At 30.8% G+C, this 26,431-nt stretch overlaps 1 protein-coding gene across 2 annotated transcripts in view; it reads right to left on the bottom strand.

Moving 5' to 3' along the window:
* Positions 1-346: 346 nt before the first annotated feature.
* The window catches only part of LOC115886071 (putative ATP-dependent RNA helicase DHX57), a 42,495-nt gene continuing 16,410 nt past the window's right edge, over positions 347-26,431 (bottom strand). The window contains exons 7-12 of one of the 2 annotated variants that reach the window (XM_030905104.1): positions 23,230-23,868; positions 17,959-18,281; positions 13,639-13,848; positions 11,090-11,263; positions 4,760-4,990; positions 347-634 (exon numbers count right to left, since the gene is read on the bottom strand). In XM_030905104.1, coding sequence (XP_030760964.1) covers positions 494-634; positions 4,760-4,990; positions 11,090-11,263; positions 13,639-13,848; positions 17,959-18,281; positions 23,230-23,868 — 1,718 coding nt within the window. In that variant the 3' untranslated portion in view covers positions 347-493. Of the gene's footprint in view, positions 635-821; positions 883-4,759; positions 4,991-11,089; positions 11,264-13,638; positions 13,849-17,958; positions 18,282-23,229; positions 23,869-26,431 lie in introns of those variants that run through there. The other variant, XM_030905105.1, reaches the window with a different exon arrangement.

The following is a 26,431-nucleotide window of genomic DNA, read 5'->3' on the forward strand; positions in this document are numbered from 1 at the left end:
TTAAATCACAAATCACAAAAGGCAGGATCTTTATGCAAGGAATGGCGGTCCAAACTTAGAATTGAGTTAACCGTGTCATATGGGGTATCGTATGAAAGAGCTCCATTGGCACAAGCTAACATAACCACAATTTCCTATAAGCTTTTATAGGTTTAGGAAACGTAATTTCGAGAAAAGCTCGGAAAATTTAGCTCTTAATAGTTGACAGAAAAAAGCCTTTTGTTGAAAAAAAATACCCGCCCATCAAACATACTTAAAACAAGTAATGGTGTTTTAAACGTGCTTAAAATACTTGTATTTAAACGAAATACTTAAAACACAACAACCCTGAAATAAAACAACCTTATAACACTGATATAAAAGTTTATTTAACAAAAATACTATTTTTTAGAATAAGACAAGAAATACATACAAATATACAGTTTTTTAGGTTTAATCATTCAACAAAATAATGTTACGATTATTTACAGAAATCACGTGTAAATCGAAATAATCACGCTGAGATTAATTTTAGAATAGTATTAATCACTTTTTCTCCACGATCGTTGTGGAGAAGGTTGAGTAGGGGATCTTTTATTTTTTCCTCCAATAGATCATACAGCTCGATTCTGATTAACTTAATCATCTCAGCAACCTAAAGAAATATCATTTTATTCAAAAGTTTGCAATATGTATCATTAAGGTGTACCACCAAAATATTTTTTTTTTATTTAATACTGTTAGTATATGTTAAATTAATAATATAAGTTAATATACGTTAATAATAAATATAATACTTTTCTTTTATTTTAAACTAGGACTGAGGGTGTGTACTAATCATAAATGCATGAGCAGTAATGGGCCCTTTCACAAAAAATAAAATACCCAATTCAAGGAGGAAATCTGAAATAGAAGACTATTTTCAGTATATTTATCCAAAAAAAATAGTTCCATGACATTGAATAATGTTTTTATAGGCCCTCAAAATTGCTTTAATTTGAAATAATTTTAAAGTGCCAATTGATGACGTATGAAAAATACGCCCAATCACATTGCAGAACCGTGCTCGTGCGCCAGCCAACAACTGGCAACATTGCGATTTGATTTGACCAGCACCATCTCAACTCAATGCCAATCAACATGATATGGGCAAGGCAAATATGGCGGCGAAGGCAGCGCATTATTAAATTGTTTACCTTTAACCTGAAAAGCCGGTAGTGGTTTCTCGTTCCGATTGCATACCAGAAATAATTAATTATCTCTAGTTTGTTGTGCTTCTGCAACACGTTTGCTTAGTTCTTAGTGTTCAGTGCATGGTGTGATCAGAAAATTGTGATAAAATAACAGTGTAATAAAAATCCAAACCAGACATTCCACATAGGGAACTTCAAACTTTTGTGCTTGTACTCCTCTATTATTAATTATTTTAAGGTAAGAACTAGAAGTATTTATCAAGATATTACACCTAAATGAGTAAAAAGCCTTCGCCGCCAGTCTGCATAGTACTTTATAATGGTTACTTACAATATCAAAAGATAGGTATTAAAGGGTAGGTATTATCATTTTATTGTAACATGCCTTCTACATGCTCTGTTCAAAATTGTCACGGAAATTATAGAGGGGGTCCCAAGGTTTCTGCTTTTATATTCCCCAAAAATGACGAGCTTCGTAAAAAATGGTTGACAGCTATTAAAAGAGATAATTTCACTCCTACTAGTAGTTCTAGGGTAAGAAGTGCATTAGATATGCCTCAAAAAGGCCAAAGGCCAAAGCATCTGTTACCCTAGTGAGGATGTAGTTATGGCTACTGCTTACACTTACCTCACTATAAGTAAAATATTGAAAGAAGAATCAAGCTTTTTACATCAAAAAGATCACAGAAAGATATTGACAACATTGACATTTGAGAATATAAATGGCCTAAATGTAAGTCTTTTGTAAGATCACAATTGCCCCTCACATACCTCAGAATTTATTATTAAATCCATCTTGTTCAGAATATCCAATATTTTATTGAAGAACTATACAAAAAAAGGAATGACGTCTTTACCACAAAGACAGTGCCCTATGTAAAGAGAAAGAGTAGAGAAAACTAAGCTAAACGTAAGTTTTACTTACGAACCCCTAAAAAGGTATTTAGTTTTTTTTCTATATAAAATCTTGAAACACATATTATATTTTTTATTTATCCTCAACTATTATAGTTTAAATTTATTCCCATTTGTGTAATGCTGCAAAACATAGAAAAAATATTCCATATTTTTTGATCCAAGCCAGTGTAGTTTATAATTCCAAGAGCATTTACCAAGGCTTTTATTAAGACAAGTAACTTCCTATGCTGTCCATAATAGTATATATTTATCAAACGTTCAGTAAATTCTAAACTATGGTAGGTAAGTGTTTGCAATTGAATATTTAGTTTATATTGCTATTTTCTGTCATATATTTCTGGTTATTTCTTTTTCCGGTGATTTTGAACACCCTATATATGCTACCTCAAGTTTGAATATTTTTAACACTACCTATTTTCTGAGAAAGCAGACCTTTTTATAAAAACTAACTAACTGATGTTTTCATAAAAGTAATAATACAAAAAATTCCATACTTATGTGGAGAACTTTAGACTCCCTGTATATTAAAAAATTAGTGAAATATTACGTAATCTAACCCGACATTTGTGTGAAAATGTCTATTTGGAAATAAAACAGGTTTTAAAATACGCGCCAAATAAAGTACTTCTATCTCCGCCATATTGGAAAAGGTTGAAAGGCCTTGTGTGGAGGTGGTGGTGGGTCAGCATGGTGGGCCGGCCGCGGCCGTGTTGCCGCTTTTCAACATGCCAGGTGTGACGTATGCGGATTTTTATTCTGGGCTTTTTTGTTTTTATTTATTTTCTTAAGAACGACTACAAATTTTTCGAAAGTGAGATAGCAGAAAATTCTAGAATTAATTGCTTTATTCAATTATGCTAATTCCAAAATATAGTGAAACAGCCCATTATGACTTTCTAACATACATGGTTATTCACCACATACGACACGGAGTATTGCAGCTAAACGATTAGATTTTTACAAATTGTAAGTTTTGACTTCGTTGAAGAACTATATAGAGCTACAATTTAAAAATATTTTTAGATAGAGAGTGTCCTAAATAAGTAAAAAATATCAAAGTTGAATTTTTTTAAATGGAACACCTTGTATATTATTACATTTTTAGTTTCTACGATTAAAATAAAGGTAAATTTGATTAAGGTTTATCACACTTAAACCTTACCTTTTTGAAATATTTTGAATTTTGTGAAATTGCAATAAAAATTTTAAGACTTCATTTCTCCAAGGGTATCAAAGTTTTTAATACTAAATATTTATTGAAGTTTATTTATTGATCAGTTATTGTGTTGCAATAATAAAAATAATACTACCTGAAACAGAGTGTCTAAAAATTAATTTTAAATAATTTCTATCTTTAAACAGCAATAACTTATTTAATTTAAACGGAACACCCTATATATTTTAGGAAAAGCAGATGCACAATGTAATTGTCTATCAAATTGTATTATACCACTTTTTACCTATCCCTTCAAGTTTTCGTAGAAAATGCATTTTCTTATAATTTAGACCTCATTTATCAATATACCCATGGAATATTGACATTTTAGATTGTTTTTAAAGAATCAAAAAAAAATATAATATTTCTAGCCCATTTGTATACAAAAAGAAAACGATTTAAATATTTATAAAAGAGCATACATTAATTAAATATACCACCATTATTTCCGCCCAAATATTACTTAATTACATACTTAATTGTGTTAGTTAACAAATTGTTCTAAATAAATGTGGATTTGAATCAGAAATAAATATAATAAGTTATGAAAATGAACGTCTCTGTTATAAATAAGCGTTCATCAAAAAATTACATAAAATTTTTAAGGTGTTACTTACTTTTTAGCACACTGTCTAATACACATAAAAATTCAGTTTTTTAGTATTTGGAGCAATTATTATTAATCAACGCGAACAGTCAATTCATGTAGTTTGAATACGTTTGAATACTGAAGTCATTTTTTTATTAAGGAAATTGTAGAGAGAAACAAGCTCTATAACATAGGATACAACATTTTAATGAACAGTGCTTTCCATAAAATCAATAAAATAAAAAATATACGAAATAAAATAAATGTACTGATTTCTTTCGAAAATCGACAACTATGAATATATGAACCCTTCCTGGACACAAACGGTACATTGTGAGACAGGAAATTGTAGATAAACGAACTATATCGACAATATTAGTATTAATTAATATCAGTATTAATTTAAATAAATATGTACTCTTTAAAAATTTGTTACATATTTAAAAATGATCTAAAATGTCAATACTCCATGGGTATATTGATAAATGAGGTGTAAATTATAAGAAAATGCATTTTCTACGAAAACATATGCATTATGCATCTGATTCTCATAAAATATACAGGATGTTCCATTTAAATTAAACAAGTTATTGCCGCTTAAAGGTAGTAATTACTTAAAATAAATTTTAGACACTCTGTAGAAGGTAGTATAATTTTTAATATTGCAACACAAAATTTAGTAAATAGAAATACCAACTGCAACCTAACCAATCAAAGTGCTCACAATTCGATCAAGGGCAGAAAACTTCCTACAACTGAAGAGTGTAGGAAACACACTGAAATTCTATATCCATCCTTCAATATTGGGACAAGAATTTAAGCTGTACCACGGTATAGTCTTTTAAGTGTATATTTGCATTTTACCTTATGTTCTTCCACCTGAAATAAGATCCAGCCATCTTCCAGGGATAAGAACGTGTTTCCGTTTTGAACCATTATTTCTGAGTCGCCGGAAAATAAAACTAGAGGTATGATAGGAATCATAGTGCAATCCCTAAAGAATACTCTGCTGGTTCGCACTTTTTCCTGATAGACCATATACGGACTGGGATAATTTGTTACTTTGTAATTGACCGAACTTGGATGCAAGAAGACCTAGATAAGAATGCAGAAATATAACAGGGTGGTCTGAAATGTATTCGGAAAACTTCGCCGGCATATTAGTAAATTAGCAGATAAGTAAAAAAAGTTCATATATATGTATTTCCTAAAATGCTTCGTTTCGGGGAAAGAACTACCAGTAATGGTTCTGGACCATAGACTTAAAATAAAATATAGACTACACTATTTACATCTCAACGCGGTCAAACAATCTTTTTTGTATACATGTTTACTTCTGGGTACAGTCGACCGAGCCTTCCTCATCCAGCCTATGTTCACGTCTTTAATATTATCAATATTTTTTTTCTTGTTACACACATATATTGAGATATTAATACTACAGTTTAATAAAGTAGGTTTTAATATTCCATAGATGTATTAAATAGTCCTTGTACTACTAAATTATAAGTCGGATACTGTTTAAAAAGGATAAGTTCTTTACAATATGACAACACCGATTAGAGGGGAGGGAGCCTATTCATTCATTTATTACCTTGTAGTACGCGTCGCACATGTGCGGTAAAGCTTTGTTGCCGCTATGTCCCCGGCTGTATTAACGCATTTTCTTAGCTTGTAGTCCTTAAGTGTTTATTTTATTGACATTTTCTGTTCAAGAACTATAAAATATGGTAGTCGAATAAAGTAGAAATATACCGAGGGTGCCGTTTAAAAATTAAAAGTTATAGTCATTTCCGGTGAAACAGGAAGTCACCAAAAACAATTGAATGCGTCAATCAATCCTAATTTATTTCATATCTAACATACTAAATCTTGTTTTTTTTTTATTTGAAAATATAAAAAAATTATGGGGATGAGCCACTTTTGGGACGCACCCGGTATAATAAAGACAGTAACGAGTTAAATAAATGTAGTTTTTATTTTATCCACTTCCTATCACCTTCCTTGCTTTAATGGAACAGATTTATGTTTTCTCTAATTTACATAATAAGACATCACTTAACCAGAAAAAAAATTACAAAACAATCATATTTTTTTTCTCTCCCTGTCGCCGATTCTATTATATCTGTGGAATAGATCCTGTTTTGATTAATATTAGGGGTTGTAAATGTTTGACTAAAATTAATAATTTATTATTAATTTCAAAAATTACCTAATTTCGATGATAAAATTTCTTCTATAACGTGTATTTTATTATTTTTATCCTTTTTGGACTCTAAATTGTTTTTTCTAAACTTTTATTTAAAAAATCTTAATAAAATATAAAAAAGTTTAAATACGATATATTTTTAATTTAATTATAGCTTCATTAAAATAAAAAAATTACCCGGCTATGATACGGAGAGTTCAGGTGTACTTGAGAAACGAAAGACAGTGTTGTGTTTCTCGGCAGAGTCGTCAGGGAACGACCGTTACGACAGAGACAACCTATCTATCGCTCGTGTCGCACTCGTTATAACCTAAAACAATAACACAACAATAACAAGACAGTGTCTGACCGCATGTTCCAGCTATTTATGAATGAGATGCTCAGTCTATATTTTATTTTAAGTCTATGTTCTGGACACATTTGGAGTTGAAATAATCAATACATGTTACCATTGACAAAAATTGATCATGTTGACAGGAGAGCTTTATTTTGTTGGCTAGACATGTCTGTATAGTCAACATGCTTATTTTTTGTCAATAATATGTATATATAGATAATTTATATTCTAAATAATATCTTGAGAAAGATTACTACTAGCGATTTTCATCAAAAGGTCTTTTTTACGTAAAAAATAAAGAAATGTATATTTTTTCACTTAGTAGTTTTATACAGGTACGGACGAAACATTATTACTCTTCAAATCAGTTAAAAAAATAAGTAGGTAGCGCCCCCTATATGTAGGAGTTGAACATCGAAATCAAATTTCACATGTCAAAAACTTCCAGACACCAATTCTCATCAAAATATGGACGTTAGTTCCGGAACTATTTGAAAATAATCGAAATAAAAATGAAACTTCTACACCCTGTATCTCCGAAACTAAGCATTTTAGCTATAAATTTATACGAACTTTTTACGTATTTTTATCAGCAAATGTGCTGCCGAAGTTTCTCGAATACAATTCGGACCACCCATAACATTAATATATACTACTATTCATATAGTCTGTAAAACGAATAACTTTGAATTTGACAGTTCCCTCGGGCTTTTCTAGTGTTAATTTTATTAGGTTAGCAACTTGCGGCCATGCTGACGCAATGTCGTCTCTAATAGAACAGCCTGGGAGCGAGATTTATGACGTCACGCTAGTTAGATACTACGGATTAATAAATATGTTTAGAATACATGGAAAACATAATTATTCCTCGTATTTTTGGTTTGTATTTTAAAAATGATATAGTTTACATGAAATATACATAATATACAGTTAATAAATACAATATATATACCTATTTATAGTAATAAATACTTTGGCAGATAAACTATGAACCATACAAATGCAGCAAATGTTTTACAATGTGGCTGAAATTGTACTCCATAGTCAATGTAGATAGTTTTTGTGTTAAGAACAATAATTTAAAAAAATATGTGGTCATTTTTTGACAAGTTTATATTAGTTTATTTATTGCAGTAAACATTATAATATATAAATAAATTTTGTGAATGCAAATAATAATACATCACTATTAGTAGATATTGAATGTTTTTTGTTAATTAGATCGATTTTCAAACCCCAAAATTTAAAATATATTTTATATTTTACCCATTATCTTATGTACCACCTATTCATTATTTGTATATTGTAAAACATTTGCTGCATTTGTATGGTTCATAGTTTATTTGCCAAAGCATTTATTACTATAAATAGGTATATATTATATTGTATTTATTAACTGTATATGTAAACTATATCATTTTTAAAATACAAACCACAAATACGAGGAATAATTATGTTTTCCATGTATTCTACAACATATTTATTAATCCGTAGTATCTAACTAGCGTGACGTCATAAATCTCGCTCCGTGGCTGTTCTATTAGAGCGGCATTGGTCTAATATTTAGAAATGTCAAAAGCTGATGACATTTTACCTTTGTCAATTATGACATTCCGTGTTGATTTTTGCAAGAAGAGGAAGAACTGTCACTTGTTTTGTTATTTTCCTTTTCTATTTCACGAAAGTAAAAAGAGATACCTATCTGATTCGTTCAGGCACTCAATTTAAAGAATATCAGTAACTTTTTTGACAGAGTGATTTTATATTTGCCATGTTGGTAAAAAATAACGGTCAAAATTCAAAGTTATTCATTTTATAGACTATATAAGTAATACTTCTAAAAAGCTAGTATATAATGCATAACACAATTCGTCTATAAAGGGAAATTGGAACAACTTTCGTTGCACGTTATCAATGACACCATGCGTCGTCTTATGGAGTTTGCTGGTGGTCGTATTATGATGTGCAACGAAAGTTATTTTTATACCAAGACTGATATAAAAGTGAGATAAACAGAGAGGTATACCGATCTCCGAACCTTCGAACGTCATAGTGATTTATCGATATTTTAAAAACGTCGTTTGTAGTCGTTATTAAAGACTCTTGAGCCATTGTTACTTCATCCCTATTTGTCAAATAGGGTCAAATAACTAGATCATATAAATACATACGTGGATAAATCAACGCCATAAGTTTAGCATTAAAAAATATGTCACGACATGCCATTTTCAAACCTTCTTTATTGCACTTATGAAACGTTCAATATGTTTGTCTTTCTCGAGATTAATAAAAATAGTCACAATTTTATACGGTTTAGAAAGTACAAAATATACATTGTTATGGAAACCATTCCGTTATGGAAACCATTTTCATTGTCATCATATTGTCATAATCTTGTCTTAATCATATGTCCAAAGCATATGTCATAATCTTATTCCCATTGTGTAACGACGCTTGTTTTTTGCGTTTTTTAATTTAAAAATTGTATTAATTACTCTTTTATCGACCGCTTTTATATAGCCAAGGATGCATGTGTGTTAAGTTAATTTAATTTTAAGTTTGTACAATTATATTTCAATTTTTTTTTCGTTGGACTTTCTAAATACTCGTAAAAATGACTATAGTCTGTGAAACGAATAACTTTGAATTTGACAGTTCCCACGGGCTTTTCTAGTGTTGATTTTATTAGGTTAGCAACTTGCGGCCATGCTGACGCAATGCCGTCTCTAATAGGACAGCCTCGGAGCGAGATTTGCGACGTCACGCTAGTTAGATACTACGGATTAATAAATATGTTGTAGAAAACATGGAAATCACAATTCTTCCTCGTAATGTTTTACAATATACAGATTCCTCGTAAATGTTTTACAATATACAAATCATGAATAGGTACATAAGATAATGGGTAAAATGTAAAATATATTTTAAATTTTGGGGTTTGAAAATCGATCAAATTTAACAAAAAACATTCAATATCTACTAATAGTGATGTATTATTATTTGCATTCACAAAATTTATATGTATATTTTGCAAGTATCAATGTTCGAAAAATTATATTTGCAGATAATACAATATCACAGAAAAAAGGCGTCAGCGATGGCTATCAAATAAAGATCGCTGTAATTTTATATATAAATTGTTACATATAAGTATTATTATTATTATTTTTAAAATGCAAACCAAAAATACGAGGAATAATTATGTTTTCCATGTATTCTACAACATATTTATTAATCCGTAGTATCTAACTAGCGTGACGTCATAAATCTCGCTCCGAGGCTGTTCTATTAGAGACGGCATTGGTCTGATATTTAGAAATGTCAAAAGCTGATGACGTTTTACTTTTGACAATTATGACATTTCGTGTTGATTTTTGCAAGAAGAGGAAGAACTGTCACTTGTTTTATAATTTTCCTTTTCTATTTCACGAAAGTAAAAAGAGTTACCTATCTGATTCGTTCAGGCACTCAATTAAAAGAATATCAGTAACTTTTTTGATAGAGGGATTTTATATTTGCCATGTTGGTAAAAAATAACGGTCAAAATTCAAAGTTATTCATTTTATAGACTATAGAAAGTGTTTAGTGTGTGAAAGTTCTAATATAAAGGTTCCCGAATTACCTTTTCATAGGCAAATAAAGTATTCAGTTGTTCTTTTATTTATATTAAGCCACATGCATACTTTCTGGTTAGATTTCCTAAGAATGTTGATATTCATACTGAGTGGGTAAATGTATTTTTTTATATTTCAACTTTTGTGACAGTAAACATTCGATTTATTGTTCAAATATAAGCATTTTACAAATTAAATTTTTAAAATTAATCATAATAATAGCCAATCACTAGATATGGATAAACATTTTGTTGACAAAGAAAAATTCTTAAAATTTCCATTAATTGGAAAATTTAAAATAAAAACAAAACTGAAACATGGTTTGGTTGTTTGGTGTTTTTTTATTTTCAGAACCAAAATAAACAAAGTCAGTCTTCCAGAGTGCGTGTAACGTTTTATCCGAAGAAAGTAAGAGTTATTTATAAAATTGCAACTGGAGTAGGACCCGCAGAAAATATTTTTTGCCTTTAAAGTTAGAACAGTTTTTGCTATAACAAAAGTACGAAGGAAGTAAGTCCTAAAAAAACTGAACAAAAAGTGAATAATATTAATGATGTACCGATTCCGTCTATTGAAGAATTCGGCGATAATATTTCAATAAATCACACAGAAAGTTTAGACTGTTAAATGGAACAATTTCATCAATAAATTTGATAGCGATGTAAGGAAGAATTTAAATTAAAAAAATTATAGGGGTGAGCCACTTCCTAGACGCACCCGGTATAATGATTCGCTAAAATTAAGTAATATGGAAATTATTTAAAATCTATGATCTGTGAGAACAACCTCAATGTTTCGTGACAATCTCCCCTCTCTAATACAACAATACAAAAACGACATTCCAAACAGCGCCGGCCCGCACTACCACGTCACGCTGAAAAATATGATGATAAATATACTACGTGACCCGAGCATATGTATAATAGTTGGTAGAATTACTTATGTTGTACAGGTTCGCACTCTCTTGGCAGATACTTAAATTCTTTACTAGCCCCATAGGAGTATTACTTATATGGTAATAATATATTGCATACCAGTTCATTGGGAGTAGCAAATTTTATATCTTTTGCGTCGTTTTCCTTGGGTACCGCACCAGCAGAACTTTGTATAAAAGTTTTAGAAGGAGTTAAAACTTTTACAATATTAGGGTAAAGTGCTGCACAAATTATTGATGAAAGTAATCTGAGATTTCCTCCATTCACGTTAAACTATAACATTATTAAAAAGTTAGAAAATAAACATGGACCAATCAACAATGATCAATTGAAGTAGCTGCGTATTATGATTTTGCTCGTTTGGTTGCAACAAATTTAAAAAATTCTCTAAGACAGTACAGTAGAATCCGGACAGAAGTCCTCTAATTCGTCGAAGTTCTGCTGTATTGCCAACTATTTCAATCATTGTTGCTTGCTCTGTATATTGTTGAATACATTCTTAAATTAAGGGCTCGAAATCACTGACGACCAGGTCGCAACGACCGGACCTGGCCGTCGGCTGGCCGGATGTATTGCGTTTTTAGCTGCGGCCAGATGAACGACCAGTTTCAACAGAGTTGTCAGATTAACAATTTTTTACGTTTTACCAATTAGAAAATATTGTTTCAGAAATGTTAAAATATCCGAGTTAACTAAAAAGCGAAGTTGCTATTCACAACAAACAAAAAGCATTGTGTACGCGCGACCGACAAAAAGGGAGATATTCTGTTTCTTTTTTCTACTGATATGCCCTTATCGACCTTAGAAGTAAACGTATTAGGGCCATCGTAAAAAAAGATCGTCAGACACTGGCTCTGAATATAAGCAGGTAGAAAGTTTAGCTTCCAGTTATTTCAATGTTTTCAATATAACGCAGAATCTACAACAGTAATTACTTCTATTTTTATGAATGTTTAAGTTACTTTCTTAATTTTTTTTTCAAAATAATGTACCTAGTAGAAATATAGTCTAACGAACCCTGTTTGAAAAACGTTAAAATATAATATTTAAAATACAGTTGTCCTCCTTGTACATGACTACAATACAACTAAAAAAACTAATTTAATAAAAAAAACAAGTGGTTGTAGAAAAACTTTAAATATTATTATTTTTATTTTTTTAACATCGAAACTCAAAGGTATAATAACAGGTATCATACCAACCATAAATAAAGTAGGTATAGTCTATAAAATGAATAACTTTGAATTTTGACCGTTATTTTTTACCAGCATGGTAAATATAAAATTACTCTGTCAAAAAATTTACTGATATTTTTTAAATTGAGTGCCTGAACGAATCAGATAGGTATCTCTTTTTACTTTCGTGAAATAGAAAAGGAAAATAACAAAACAAGTGACAGTTCTTCCTCTTCTTGCAAAAATCAACACGGAATGTCATAATTGACAAAGGTAAAATGTCATCAGCTTTTGACATTTCTAAATATTAGACCAATGCCGCTCTAATAGAACAGCCACGGAGCGAGATTTATGACGTCACGCTAGTTAGATACTACGGATTAATAAATATGTTGTAGAATACATGGAAAACATAATTATTCCTCGTATTTTGGTTTGTATTTAAAAATGATATAGTTTACATATACAGTTAATAAATACAATATACAGTTAATATACAGTTAATAAATACAATATAATATATACCTATTTATAGTAATAAATGCTTTGGCAAATAAACTATGAACCATACAAATGCAGCAAATGTTTTACAATATACAAATAATGAATAGGTGGTACATAAGATAATGGGTAAAATGTAAAATATATTTTAAATTTTGGGATTTGAAAATCGATCTAATTAACAATAAACATTCAATATCTACTAATAGTGATGTATTATTATTTGCATTCACAAAATTTATTTATATATTATAATGTTTACTGCAATAAATAAAAAAATATATATATTGTATTTATTAACTGTATATTATGTATATTTCATGTAAACTATATCATTTTTAAAATACAAACCAAAAATACGAGGAATAATTATGTTTTCCATGTATTCTACAACATATTTATTAATCCGTAGTATCTAACTAGCGTGACGTCATAAATCTCGCTCCGAGGCTGTTCTATTAGAGACGGCATTGCGTCAGCATGGCCGAAAGTTGCTAACCTAATAAAATTAACACTAGAAAAGCCCGCGGGAACTGTCAAATTCAAAGTTATTCGTTTTACAGACTATATGTCATATAAAAATGTTTTTAGTTTTTACTAGAATCGACCCTTGATAAATAAAGGGATTAGATTTAAGATTACCTTTGATCCAGTCTGTATACTATTTCTTTGGATTGTCTGCACGTGTGCAAAAACTACACTAAAACACTATATCTTATAGAAAATAAAATATTGTGCCTTGAATTTGAGGGATTTCATCTGAAAAATTATTAATTTGGAAGAAAACCGGCAACAAGCGGCAGAAAATAATAATATTTCCGTGCAGTCTTCTGGTCGCAACGACCAACGGACGGCCGGGACGTTAGTGTGCGCTATATCATTTGATTTAAAGGTTTTAGAGGTAGCTGCGGCCTGGTCGGTGCGACCTGGTCGTCAGTGTGTTTGAGCCCTAAAATAAAATTATTTTCTTACCGCTGATCCCGTTAGTTCCTCCACTATATCCTGACCCATGCGTCTCCTAACACCATTTAAATCGACAGGTATAAAACCAATGTTCACCAGATATTCCAAAAACTGATATTTTATATCGGCAATGGTGAGTAATGTCTTGTAGGACAAATAGTTTTCGTTAGCGAAATTCCGAGCACCAGTCGCACTTTTTTGATTTACAGCCAGAAATTTCTAAAAAATAAGTAAAAAAAAACAACTATATCTTTCTATTATAAAACCAAAGACATCTAACTTAGAGAAAAAACTATTTACATTTTATCCCGATCAAACATCGTTTTAAAAAAATCGACGATAACAAATTTCTGCGTTCGAAAACGAAGTATTTAAAGAACATAATGATTATTTCAGAAAGGGCGACTTTCACAAATCTAAGATTTGTCAGCATTCAAGGGACATAGGGCACAGAATTAATTTTAACAACGCCAAAATTATAATGAAAGAAGCGATAGCCTGTAAAAGAAAAATAAAAGATGCTTTTTAATACAATCTAATAAAAATAAATGTATTGCTCATGCATTTGTAGATGTTTTGGCTGTATGGAATCAAAATGTATGGCAATCGCTTCTTTGATTTTAAAGAACATAACATAAATAAAGATAACATACGTAAAAATTAAAAAACAAATTAAAAATAATCATACAGAAAGTTTGAAGCTTTTTGGTTTTACCTTATTAAATAATTGTTATTACGTAGTAATTGTTAATTTTGAACTTTAACTTGATATAATGTAATTTTAACAGTACGTCAACGATTTTTCTAGAAGTATCTGCTTTTTTTAAAAAAAATAAAGTGTTCTCGAATAGTTGCATTTAAATATTTTAAATAGTTTTTCTTTATTCTTTGGATTTTTTTTGCTTCCGACGACGGAAAGAAAACATTCCGAAACGTTAAGCATTTTTTTTGTTCGTTAAGCAAATTTGTTTATCAGTAAACCTAACTGCTGACAAGTAGTGTCCGTTGGATTAACGCAGCAGTGTTTACAAAAAAGCACTATTTTATTTTGTAGATTTTCTTGCAGCGGCGAAAAGTCAAATGTTAAAGCACTTAAAATATCAGAAAAACACACTGTCTATTACAAATCAAAGTCTAAATTAAAATTAGTTTTTATCGATAATTCCCAGAAGCATTTTTTGTTTTATAAGTGTGTTAGGAAACTTCCCAACACCATATTATACAACCTAAACGCATCTAGAATGGTTGTGAGTTATTGGAAACCATTATATAACATCCATTTTACAACTGTTCCTATGGTAACCCTTAACACTCAAGGTGTGCAACCAAAGTCCTAAAAACTTTCTCAACACCTTTATATATCCTATCGAGTTACCACTATAAAACTGAAAAAGGGTATATAATAGTTATATAGTGGTGCTGAGAAGGTTCCCAGAGACTACCTTCATAGAAATATCGCGAATGCGGGTTTTTTGAAAATATACTTGTTTCTTTCTGACTAACTACTTTAATATTTGCCTCTTTTTTTAACATAAAAAGCAGATGTGATATTATTTCTCCGAGTTGTCCTACGCAGATAATCCAGATCAGAAACAAAAGAGACAAAATGACGCCATCCTTGTCATAGCCTACAAAAGCGTTTGCGTTATGCAAATGACTTTATAGAAATTACTTTAATAACATCTATTGTGCCTATCCAGCGTACTAAATACATATGCGATATTAAATTTACTGTGTGAAAATCAATTTTACCTCCAAAAAACACATGCGCCCCCAAAAGCAGAATTATTTAATACATTTTTTTATAAACAAAAAAAAATGGTAAAAATTTTGTAACGAAAGCCAAATTTATTAATATAAATAATAGAACATACGACTTTTTTAATACATGGAAATAACTGGCAACTGGCCAAAATATAGTTTTGTACCAGTTTTTAACGTTATCTTAGAAATACTCATTGTAGCCAAAAATGAAGACATCAATAATAATGGCGTCCATTATATTTAAAGTGCTATATATTACTTTAGGGTCTATAACATACTCATCAACCATTATATAAATTTGGTTACTTAAGGTTCCGTAAATGAGTTTGGGTTATTTAAAACACCAATTTTAGTGTTTTATACAACTAAAGTTGATACAAATCATCATTATAAATGCCGGGGTGTTTATAGCTATTTTTAGTCACCCAGAAAACCTTTATGTAACCGGTGGTGTCGACTGTAGCGACTCCCTGCGAACGAAGTTTGACATTACAGCAATTTGACAGAAAATGTGCAGAAAACAAAACATAACCTCATAAAATTGAAATAATACTGTTTTGGTTCAATTTGATCTATATTTAAAGTGGTAGGAGTTTGCAAAAAAGTTCTAGGGTCCTTTGGTAGAACAGTTATGAATGAATTGACTACAGAAAAAAACTCTTTAAGTGCAGAATGTGTAATGTTAAAGCGCAAAGCTCATTCTCTTATGTTAGAGAATGCCTTAACCAGGCATCTTCCTGTTCCTGATCGTTTTGGCAACTTTCTGTTGGAAATATCTCAGGTTGATCCTGATCTCAGCTTATGGATGGTAAATTTGCATGTTGGCTTTCAATATTGGTAGATGTAGTTTGAATGAGGTTTGGATTATTCCTATTTTTTTTAAATTCTGAAGAACCTTTCTCTTGAACGTAGATGTATTTTTGTGTTTTGTCCAGTTTATTTTTTATTATTCATTATAATACCTTATTACCATTATAATACAACTGCTTTGCTTGCTAATATATTATTTGTTTTGATTATATTAAAAATTTGAGGTTATGTCATTAGGTTTGATATTCGGTAACTACAGGTTATATAAAGCATGCAAACATTTGAAGGGTGCAAAAAAACGATTTGAGGGAACAATTATATAACTTGTAGTATTATTGGTTATATAATGGTTCTTAATAACACCTTTAATTATATAGTGTATATCTTGCGTACCTTTATAACACCTAATACCAGAAGTTATATAAAATAGATGTGAACACCTTTATAAAACCTTACTATGAAACCTTTAGTAACAAGAACCTCTAGTTTTATAAGGAAAGTGATAAACAACATTTCAAGGTTACTATTAGTGATAAGTAACGAACGCTACACTTATATATATATATATATATATATATATATATATATATATATATATATATATATATATATATATATATATATATATATATATATATATATATATATATATATATATATATATATATATATATATATATATATATATATATATATATATATATATATATATATATATATATATATATATATATATATATATATATATATATATATATATATATATATATATATATATATATCAAAACACTGTAAGATACCAATGAGACATTTATTAAACCTTTATATAACTAACCATAAGAATATATAACCTAAAGGAACTTAAAATGTTACTTGGGTTGATAAAATATAGCATGCCACTTGTAGACCTAAAATACAGAAATACATACAAAACTCAACAGCGTTGTCATATTTATGCACCCATCTCTTTTAAACTTATACTAAGGGCTGGCAAAGGTTAGTCTTGGATCGAGATTTCCATATGTAAGAAAAGTACAATGCGTTTATAATGTACTGAACAAAACGTTGCCAAACGTATGAAATAAACCGAGAAACTGCACATTGCTAAGAGACGTGGAAGGGGATATAGCAGATTTGTCGCAGTCGACCGGTCGACCCAATCAGTACCTCTGTCGGTACTTAAAGTTCTAGGGAAAGGTGTACATCATGTGTTCAGCTTCACGATTTAATTACGTCTCGTGATACTTTATTTGTTTATTTATTAACGAGTCGTTGTAATTTTCCCTATAGCTTGAAAATTAAGTGCAAGTTAGAAACACTTGCGTTTTTGGTAAAAATAAGTGGAATTTGGTTGGTGTTCGACAGTGGTCGCGCTATTAGAACTCTGAATTCAAAAATCGATATCTCGAAGTCTATTAAAAATAATTGACTGTAGTTTTTTCAAAAACTTTCTTAACATTTCTGTTATATTTTCTTCGCAGACAGTATGTGAAAATCTTTATAAATAAAAAAGTTACACGATTGCTGAAAATTGCTATGCATTAGTAAATTGATGGGTTGTTTAAAATTTTTGAATGGAAAAAACAACCTTATCAAATTTTTCTTATTTAAACATATTGTACAAGATACGATCTTCAAAATAAAAAAAAGTTTCAATATCAAAAGTGGTTCTTAAGTTATGGCGTGTTATGTGTTAAAAAGTTGAGTTATTAAATTATCGTTATAAAAAAATGGACCCCCGAACGATATATTTACCTTATAAGCCATCAAAACTGTAATCTGATCGCTATATCCAGCCGAGAATGACAGTTTTTTCTTGTTTGCCTCGTCTCTCTTTTCAAACGGCGATACGAATGGTGATTTGTTACTCAAACAGGCGGCCATAGTTAAGGCCGCGTCCACACAGCCAAATATTGCGCCGTACAATATCAATTTTCCTATTCTTACATCTACGGGTAGAGCGGCAAGATGGTGCCCCAGAGCTGTCAAAATTTCATTTTTATCTATCGCCCCTGCACTCTGCAATCTCTTAATGGCCGATGTTATGCTCTCTACATTTGGTTGTTCTATAAACGAAGCTGTAAAAATAAAATTCAATGAAATATACTCTATTTTAGGACTCAGGGAAGATTTCGACAGACGATGACAGAAAAATAGCAGATGACGTCCATACCAATCCAATTATTTCACTAAAAAAAGTTTGTACTTTTTCAGTTAACTATAGAGGGATTTATACAATATCTCCCCGGATTTCGAAAATGATAAATATCAGATTTGCAAAGAAAAATCTCATCTCAAATGCTCTCTCGAAATGCATACCTCCTGTCACCACTACAAACTTATAAAATTATTTTTAAAATAATTAAAAGTGTAAAAATAACGTAATTTTTAAACGGTTTTATTTAGCTCGACCCGTACGGTATTTATTTATTTGTTTGTTTATTTGGGTCAAAATTAGAAATTGAAATTTAAGTACCTTCCTGTTGTCAGATTGATCTGAAATTTGGTACACACCTTTAGTTCCGATGACAATATAATATAGTAATATCAATAACATTGTAAATCTAAGATGGCCGCCGTTACAAAATGGCGAATTTCATATTTTTCCACAACCCCCTCAATATGGGTATCAAATGAAAGGGCTACACTAGTAGAATACTGTGATTATGACAAAATTTAAAATCCAAGATGGACGTCGTTACAAAATGGCGTATTAGGTGAGGGCATGAGTAGTCGTGTCCAGAACAGTTGTGTCCAAGATTGTGTGACGTTAGAAGGACAGATAATAAAAAAAATAGGTGATTAGATGTACCTACGTAGTTAGCGGTAGCTTTACCACCCAAGTTAAGGTAATAGGTTAAAACGTGCTGAGGACTGTATGGCATTAGGGTGGCTAAAAATGTAATGTCGCAAGGGTTTTCCCCTCAAGATTGGGCGCCTCTTGTTGTATATTATAGCCTTGCTATACTGGACTTACTGGACCTCTGGGGGTGTCGACCGTTAAAATGTCCATTACTCGTGGGAACAACATGGATGAAATTTCAATGGTATCTTATCAAATGCTGTGTATGATTGACGCACGATTAAGACAACTTAAAAATCATGAAGACGAGTTCTTTGGAGGCATAAACGTTTTACTTTTTGGAGATCTGTTACAACTGCCTCCAATCAAACGCTCCGGAGCTCCTGTTTTCAAACAGCCCGATCATCTCCAACCAGCCACACATCTATGGCGTTTGTTCACGCTCTGTGAGCTGACGGAGAATATGCGTCAGCAAGGGGACCATACTTTTATTGAAATACTAAATGCTTTGAGAATAGGTGAGCTAACCGCTAACCATTTTAGTATTTTGATGCAAAGAGTTATTCAAAACCCAAGTGATGAGTTTGCAACAGACAAAGCGTTAAGGGTATACACTACTAATCAGCAAGTAAACAATCACAACGCTGCTGTTTTAAATCTGTTCCGGAATAAGGGATCTCGAATTTATACCATTAAAGCACAGGACCAATTAATTGACGCCACACGAAATACAGATACTTTAAATTTAGCAAATATAATACCAACAGATATAAATAAGACTGGAGGCTTACCATCAGTACTTGAAATATTTGTAGGAGCAAAATTAATGTTGCGGTCCAACATTGACGTTACAAAAGGATTGGTAAATGGTGCTATAGGCCACATTACAGAAATTGTTTGGCCTCAGTTCCGTCGAACCCAAATGTACGAAACAGATGTACCATCAGTTTGGATTGACTTTGGCAGAGACGGCATACACGTTATACACCCGAAAGCCATACAGTTTCCAGCAAAATTCAATTATGGTACGGCTGAAAGAAGGATGTTATCCTTAATTTTGTCATGGGCATCCACCGTCCATAAAATGCAGGACAGCACAGTCGACCATGTATGTTGTATTTGGGCTCAAAATTGTTTGAGGAAGGGCAAGCATACGTGGCTCTAAGTCGAGTCAAGTCTCTGGAAGGGCTATGTATTGAGGAATTAGATTGTAATAAATTATCAGGTAAAAAACCATGTAATAATGATGCACTAAATGAATTAAATAGAATGAGGAATATTCTGTAGGCATTTCCGTTAAATACTAAAACTAGAAAATAAAAAATCGGTAAAAAAACTTTTAAGTTAAACGGTTTTATCTTATGTGCACTGAAAACTAGAAAATAATAATAACAATTAGGTATTTTGAACTTCTAGTTCAGAAATATTTTAGTACTAGGCAGAATAGCTTTTAGGCATATTAGACTAAAAATAAAACGTGGGGCCCATTAACTATTGCTGTAATACTTTCTTCTATACTAAGTGTGGATTGCATCGACTTACTATAATCGTAACTGGAGATTTTGACAATCAATAACCAGCCGTGGCGGCTTCACCAGCGAACGCCGAGCTCATGATCTACCAAAGTATAAAGATATGCTTTGCCATAGGTAGGATTTCAGAGGGGCCCCTCGTTTTTATTTTAGTCTAATATGCCTAAAAGCTATTCTGCCTAGTACTAAAATATTTCTGAACTAGAAGTTCAAAATACCTAATTGTTATTATTATTTTCTAGTTTTCAGTGCACATAAGATAAAACCGTTTAACTTAAAAGTTTTTTTACCGATTTTTTAACAATATACTATTGTTAAAGTTAAATTTCGTACGGCACTAAAAAAGATGTAAAACAGTACTGCAACGTATTAATTCTTTTGGTATGAGTCATGAAAGTAATAAATAGAAAACAGTGACTTTTTTAAATATATATGCTAATTATTTTTATTAGTATGTCCATTAAAAATATAGATATAGAGAAATCAATAAAAGTTGGCGTATGCGTCATCAAAGGCGTCAAAACTATTACCAAATTAGATTCCTAATAAATAAAAATTCGTTTGAAACTTAGAGCGCAATCTTTCCTTTTTCTTATAATCTCGTATCAAGGTTAAAAAAAAAGACAGCACGCTTTCGCATCAAGTAAACGAATTGGCCGACAAAAAAAGCTTTATGTTGGCATTCATGGCAAATGTAGGCGATAAATCTGACATTTGCCATTTTCAGTTTCAAAGTTTTCGTGACCAATTTGAAATTACATCTACGTTTTGTTTAGTTAAAACTGCAATTCTCATTGCAATAAAATGCCAAAACCACTAAATAATCGGAATCAGTAACTTGTCTCGCCTCTACTCAACTATTTTAAAAGAAAGAGATCATGGGGAGTCCCCTTTCCCGTTAAACTGCGTTAGAGAGGTAAAAATTGATATTGTTGCTTAGCTTCTAGTGAAAATACATACAGTATGTCCACAGTCCTTCTTTACAAGAGGAAAAACTTTTTAATTATTGATATTTTGAGAAATATGCATTCTTCATAAAAATTTTTGCTTGTTCTAAAATGGTTAATCCTGTTTATACATTTTCAAATTTCCATACCGTGTTGACTCCTATGTTGACATCAAAATCAAATTTCTCTTGTCAAAAAAATCCGGAATACAGTTCGGACCACCCTGTATATCGAATATCATATCCGATATAACTGTATTACGGACCATAACTGTATTCCGGAAACTTCTGCAGATAAAAATAAGCCAAAAAGTTCGTATAAATGTATGTTCTAAAATGCTTAGTTTCGGAGATACAGGGTGTAGAAGTTTCATTTTTATTTCGATTTTTTCCAAATAATTTCTGCAGTAACATTAATATTGGGATGAAAATTGGTGTCTGGGACTTTCTTGACATGAGAAATTTGATTTTGATGTCAAATCCTACTAGTAGAGGGCGCCACCCAAGTAGCAAAAAGAAATTCTAAAAGGACTGAATTATTTTATAACAGTCCAATAGCGTTGTCTTAAGGACTGCTTGATTTTATTAAGCGTTTGGTTTCGACCATTCTGTTTTTTAATAAAAGTTGTCATATTAAAAATTGTCCCTACTTTTCAAGCCCTATTAATGATTTTTTATATTACATATTTGTTGTACCTTCTAGCTCTACCCGCCATTTTCATTGTCGAGTAAAGTCTCCTTTTTAACAATACACATCCTCTAGATTCATTTTACGACACGCTTAAAATATAATTTGCTCCTAATATTCTTCGGTAAAAAATAAAATACTCTTGTACCTCGCTAAATGATCAAATGTTTTTATTGTTCTGTTTCTTAGATGTTATATATTACGGTCTTATAGCACGTTATATGAATTGAGGTATCCTATAAAAATTATCACATAGCTGTTCATACAGCCTTTATAAAATAAAATTTGCTACTTGGGCACCTACATATTTTTTAACTGGTTTGAAGAGTAATAACTTTTAGTCCGTACTTGCATAAAACTACTGAGTAAAAAAATATACATTTACGACGTTTTTTAAAAATTTGTTTTTTCGTTTTTTCGAAATATTTGGAATCGAAATTACCAATACCTGTCATCATTGACATAAATTAAACATGATGACTAAATAGTTATTAGACTGAGATTAAAAATTTGTAAGTTTTTGTGTCAAAAGTTCAACAGAAACTGTTTTATCATCATTTTTTGAAGAAAAATTTATGATTATTTTAAAAAATTAAAAATTCTCAAATTTATTATTTCTGTAAAATAACTATCTACTCAACGTGTTTATTTTTCGTCAATAATGATATGTATTGACTATTTCCATTCTAAATATCTTGAGAACGGTTGCCTGTAGCAATTTTTACAAAGAGATATTTTTTAAGTAAAATGTCATAGAGACTGTATATCCAATATTATGATATTTCAATATTTATAAATATCATATTTGCCAACACTGACGAAAAGCCGGTGGCTCTCAATTTTTTTTAAGTAAATATTTTTTTTTTCAATTTTCCAACTTGAATAACTTATTGGTTATTTTGGACTTAATTGAAAATCGGTAAAAAGAAAATATGTTTCCTTTATCGAGATCTACCAGCCCTGAAAATATTTGCACTTATTTAAGACTCATTCTGTATAATAGATCTTTTTCTTTCCGAATCAACTCGCTTTGAAATTTAAAAAAAAGTATACTTACATAAAACACTAAAAATATCCCTCCCTTCAAAACTCGGCAAGACTTTTATATTTAAAATTAACTGTTCCAATGGGATTCTCAAAATTTCCGGTACGGGTTGGTTTAAAAAGTGATGCTTAAATCTGTGCCTGGTGTACAAATGGATACCAACTCCTGGCATAACACGACCTGCCCTGCCTTTCCTTTGTAAAGCATTAGCCTGAGTGACCCAGACCGTATCCAAACTTTCCATGTTCCGGTTCGAATCGAAATGCTTTTCCTTCATTTTTCCCGTGTCCACAACAAACACACAATCGTCTATCGTCACTGACGTTTCGGCCAAATTTGTAGACAGAACAATTTTTCTCTGGCCTGGTTTTGGCTTACGGAAAATTGCTGATTGTTCTTCGCTGGTCAATGAGGAATGCAATGGAAGAATAACGTATTTTCCACGTCTCCTGCCGAATTCCTCGTGAACTACCAGCTGGTCAAACAGTGAGGTTATCTCCCCAATGCCTGGCAGAAATACTAGAATACTGCCCTGTCTGGGATAGTTGTGATTTCCGTTTACTACCCATAGTAACACTGATTCGATAAGATCGTTGTTAATTTTCTCGGGGTCCATCAGAAATAGATTCTTACAAGTTTTTAAACTGAAACCTAAAAAATAAATATACAGTCTGTTGCATTGCCGACCCGAACATAGAAGAAATCCCAATCCAAGTTTTCCCCATTTTATTTTGTAAAAATATTTATTTGAAACTTTTCGAAGAACTCCTTAAAATGAGTCAATTAATCTATCAATAAAAATTAAAAAATCGTGTTCGTAGCTATTACGGTTACCGAGATACTAATGCTCGTACCCCGAATTTGTAGCACCCTGTATAGACTCTATGATGAGTTATAACTCCGAAGAAGGGAAGGGGACAAAAGATCTTTAAGGTCGCGGTGATTAACCCCCTCCACTCATTCAGTTAAATAAATTTTCTTTTGGAGCAGTGTGTTTACTTATCTACGAAATATATTAGATTTTTTTAAAGATTCTATTATGTTTACAGCGTACTTTTTGTAACTTTTTTAGCGAATATATCTTAGAACTCTATAGAAGAAAATCATAATACATCCCAAGTAGCAAAAAGAAATTCTAAAAGGATTGAATTATTTTATAACAGTCGAATAGCGTTGTCTTAAGGACTGCTTGATTTTATTAAGCGTTGGGTTTCGACCATTCTGTTTTTTAATAAAAGTTGTCATATTAAACTATTTTCTAGTGGTTTTTACAACGTATCCTATAACACATCTTTTAGTATGATATAACACTTAATAAGACAATGCTATATGATAACAAATATATTATTTTATTAGACTCTTATACCCACCATGTAAGAGTTCTATAATATTCATATAACTAGTAGTCACAAGATCATATAATAGTTACTTAAACTTGTCTTATTAAAGTTGTATTACGTTGTATGATAGAACGTTTTATTGCATTAAATTACGGTGCTGTATACAACACAGTTATATAGCCTTATATGATAAAATTGTGATTAACAAAATAAATTCGCTGTAATATCTGCATTATAAAACTGGTAATGTATAATATAACCTCATTTTAATTTAAATGGTATACCTAGTTATTTATTTTCTTATTGTTGTTGTTGCAAAAGTAATATCTACGTACGAGTATAATCAATCACAGCTATTATGAATTCTGGACAAAGTTGGAAAAAAGTTAACAAACGCAGTGGTAGTTATAAAGAGCATGTAAGAAAAAACTCCTCGAAATTACGGCAAATAATCCCGAGAATTCCCTGGGTTCTCAAAAGCCAAAATCTCTCGGGTTGACTGGCTTCTTCAAAGCATTGTTGCCACGTTGGTGTAAAAGTTTTACTGTAGTAATGTTTGTATTGTTTTATTGTTGTTTTTCCAAGTCCTTAGGTTGCCGCTCACTCGTCGGGCACGCATGAAATGCATTGCGTGCATGAATCCATGAAAATCTGATCATGTTTGTTAGTTTAAATAATAATCAAACCATATTTGGCAACATCTATTTGTCACAAATCTCAATATGTCCAAAATAGTTCTATAGTGCCTGGAAATTCTGCGTAATGATAGATATTTATCCTATACCGTTTTATTTTACAACAAAGACTTATTTAAGGGATTCATTTATAATAAAATGGTTGCATTATAATTCGCCATGTTTAAGGCAGAATTTTTGTATGGCCTATGGCCGCCATTATATGAAGCAAAATTAAAAACCTCAAAATACATTGTAAAATGTTATTTTTGAGAACTATTTTGTGATAAGATTCCCACATAACAGTAATAAAGTGTTTAATTAAATTAAAAACAAGAATTTTTGAAAATTTTATTTTATTTTTTTGTTTAAATTTATATGTAAACCTTAATCGAAATTAAAGCGCTTTAATTTTTTGCCAAATACATACCTATAATCTACCAGTAAAATTTTCGGCGCAACAAAAATTGTCCCTACTTTTCAAACCATATTAATGATTTTTTATATTACATATTTGTTGTACCTTCTGGCTCTACCCGCCATTTTCATTGTCGAGTAAAGTCTCCTTTTTAACAATCCACATCCTCTAGATTCATTTTACGACACGCTTAAAATATAATTTGCTCCTAATATTCTTCGGTAAAAAATAAAATACTCTTGTACCTCGCTGAATGATCAAATGTTTTTATTGTTCTGTTTCTTAGATGTGACCACGTAATACACAATAAAACTAGTTTTATAATAGTCATATAATGCTGTGTAAAATAGTTGCATAAGGGTTGTATACCCTTTTTATAGAACTTCTATACTACTAAACGGTTGTATAAAAATGGGCTTTTTGGTTGTAAAGCTATCATATTACGGTCATATAGCACGTTATATGAATTGAGGTATCCTATAAAAATTATCACATAGCTGTTTATACAATCTTTATAAAATAAAATTTGCTACTTGGAATTTTTCATATTGTATCATAACTTCTCACTGTTAATATTAATTTGTCACTGTTATGTTTGTTTAACCAGGACCGGAGTATTTAAAATGTTCGACTAAATTAGTATTTTTGTATCTATCATAACTTAAAAACGAATTAGTAAAAATTATTCCAAATGAACAATTTGTTTTATTTTAAGAAGTTCTTTAAAAAGTTTCAAATATTTTTTTTTGTAAAATAAAATGAGGAAAACTTATTTATAATTT

This window comes from Sitophilus oryzae, unplaced genomic scaffold (genome assembly GCF_002938485.1).
Source record: "Sitophilus oryzae breed Bouriz unplaced genomic scaffold, Soryzae_2.0 scaffold_467_pilon_pilon, whole genome shotgun sequence".
Classification (NCBI taxonomy): Eukaryota; Metazoa; Arthropoda; class Insecta; order Coleoptera; family Curculionidae; genus Sitophilus; species Sitophilus oryzae.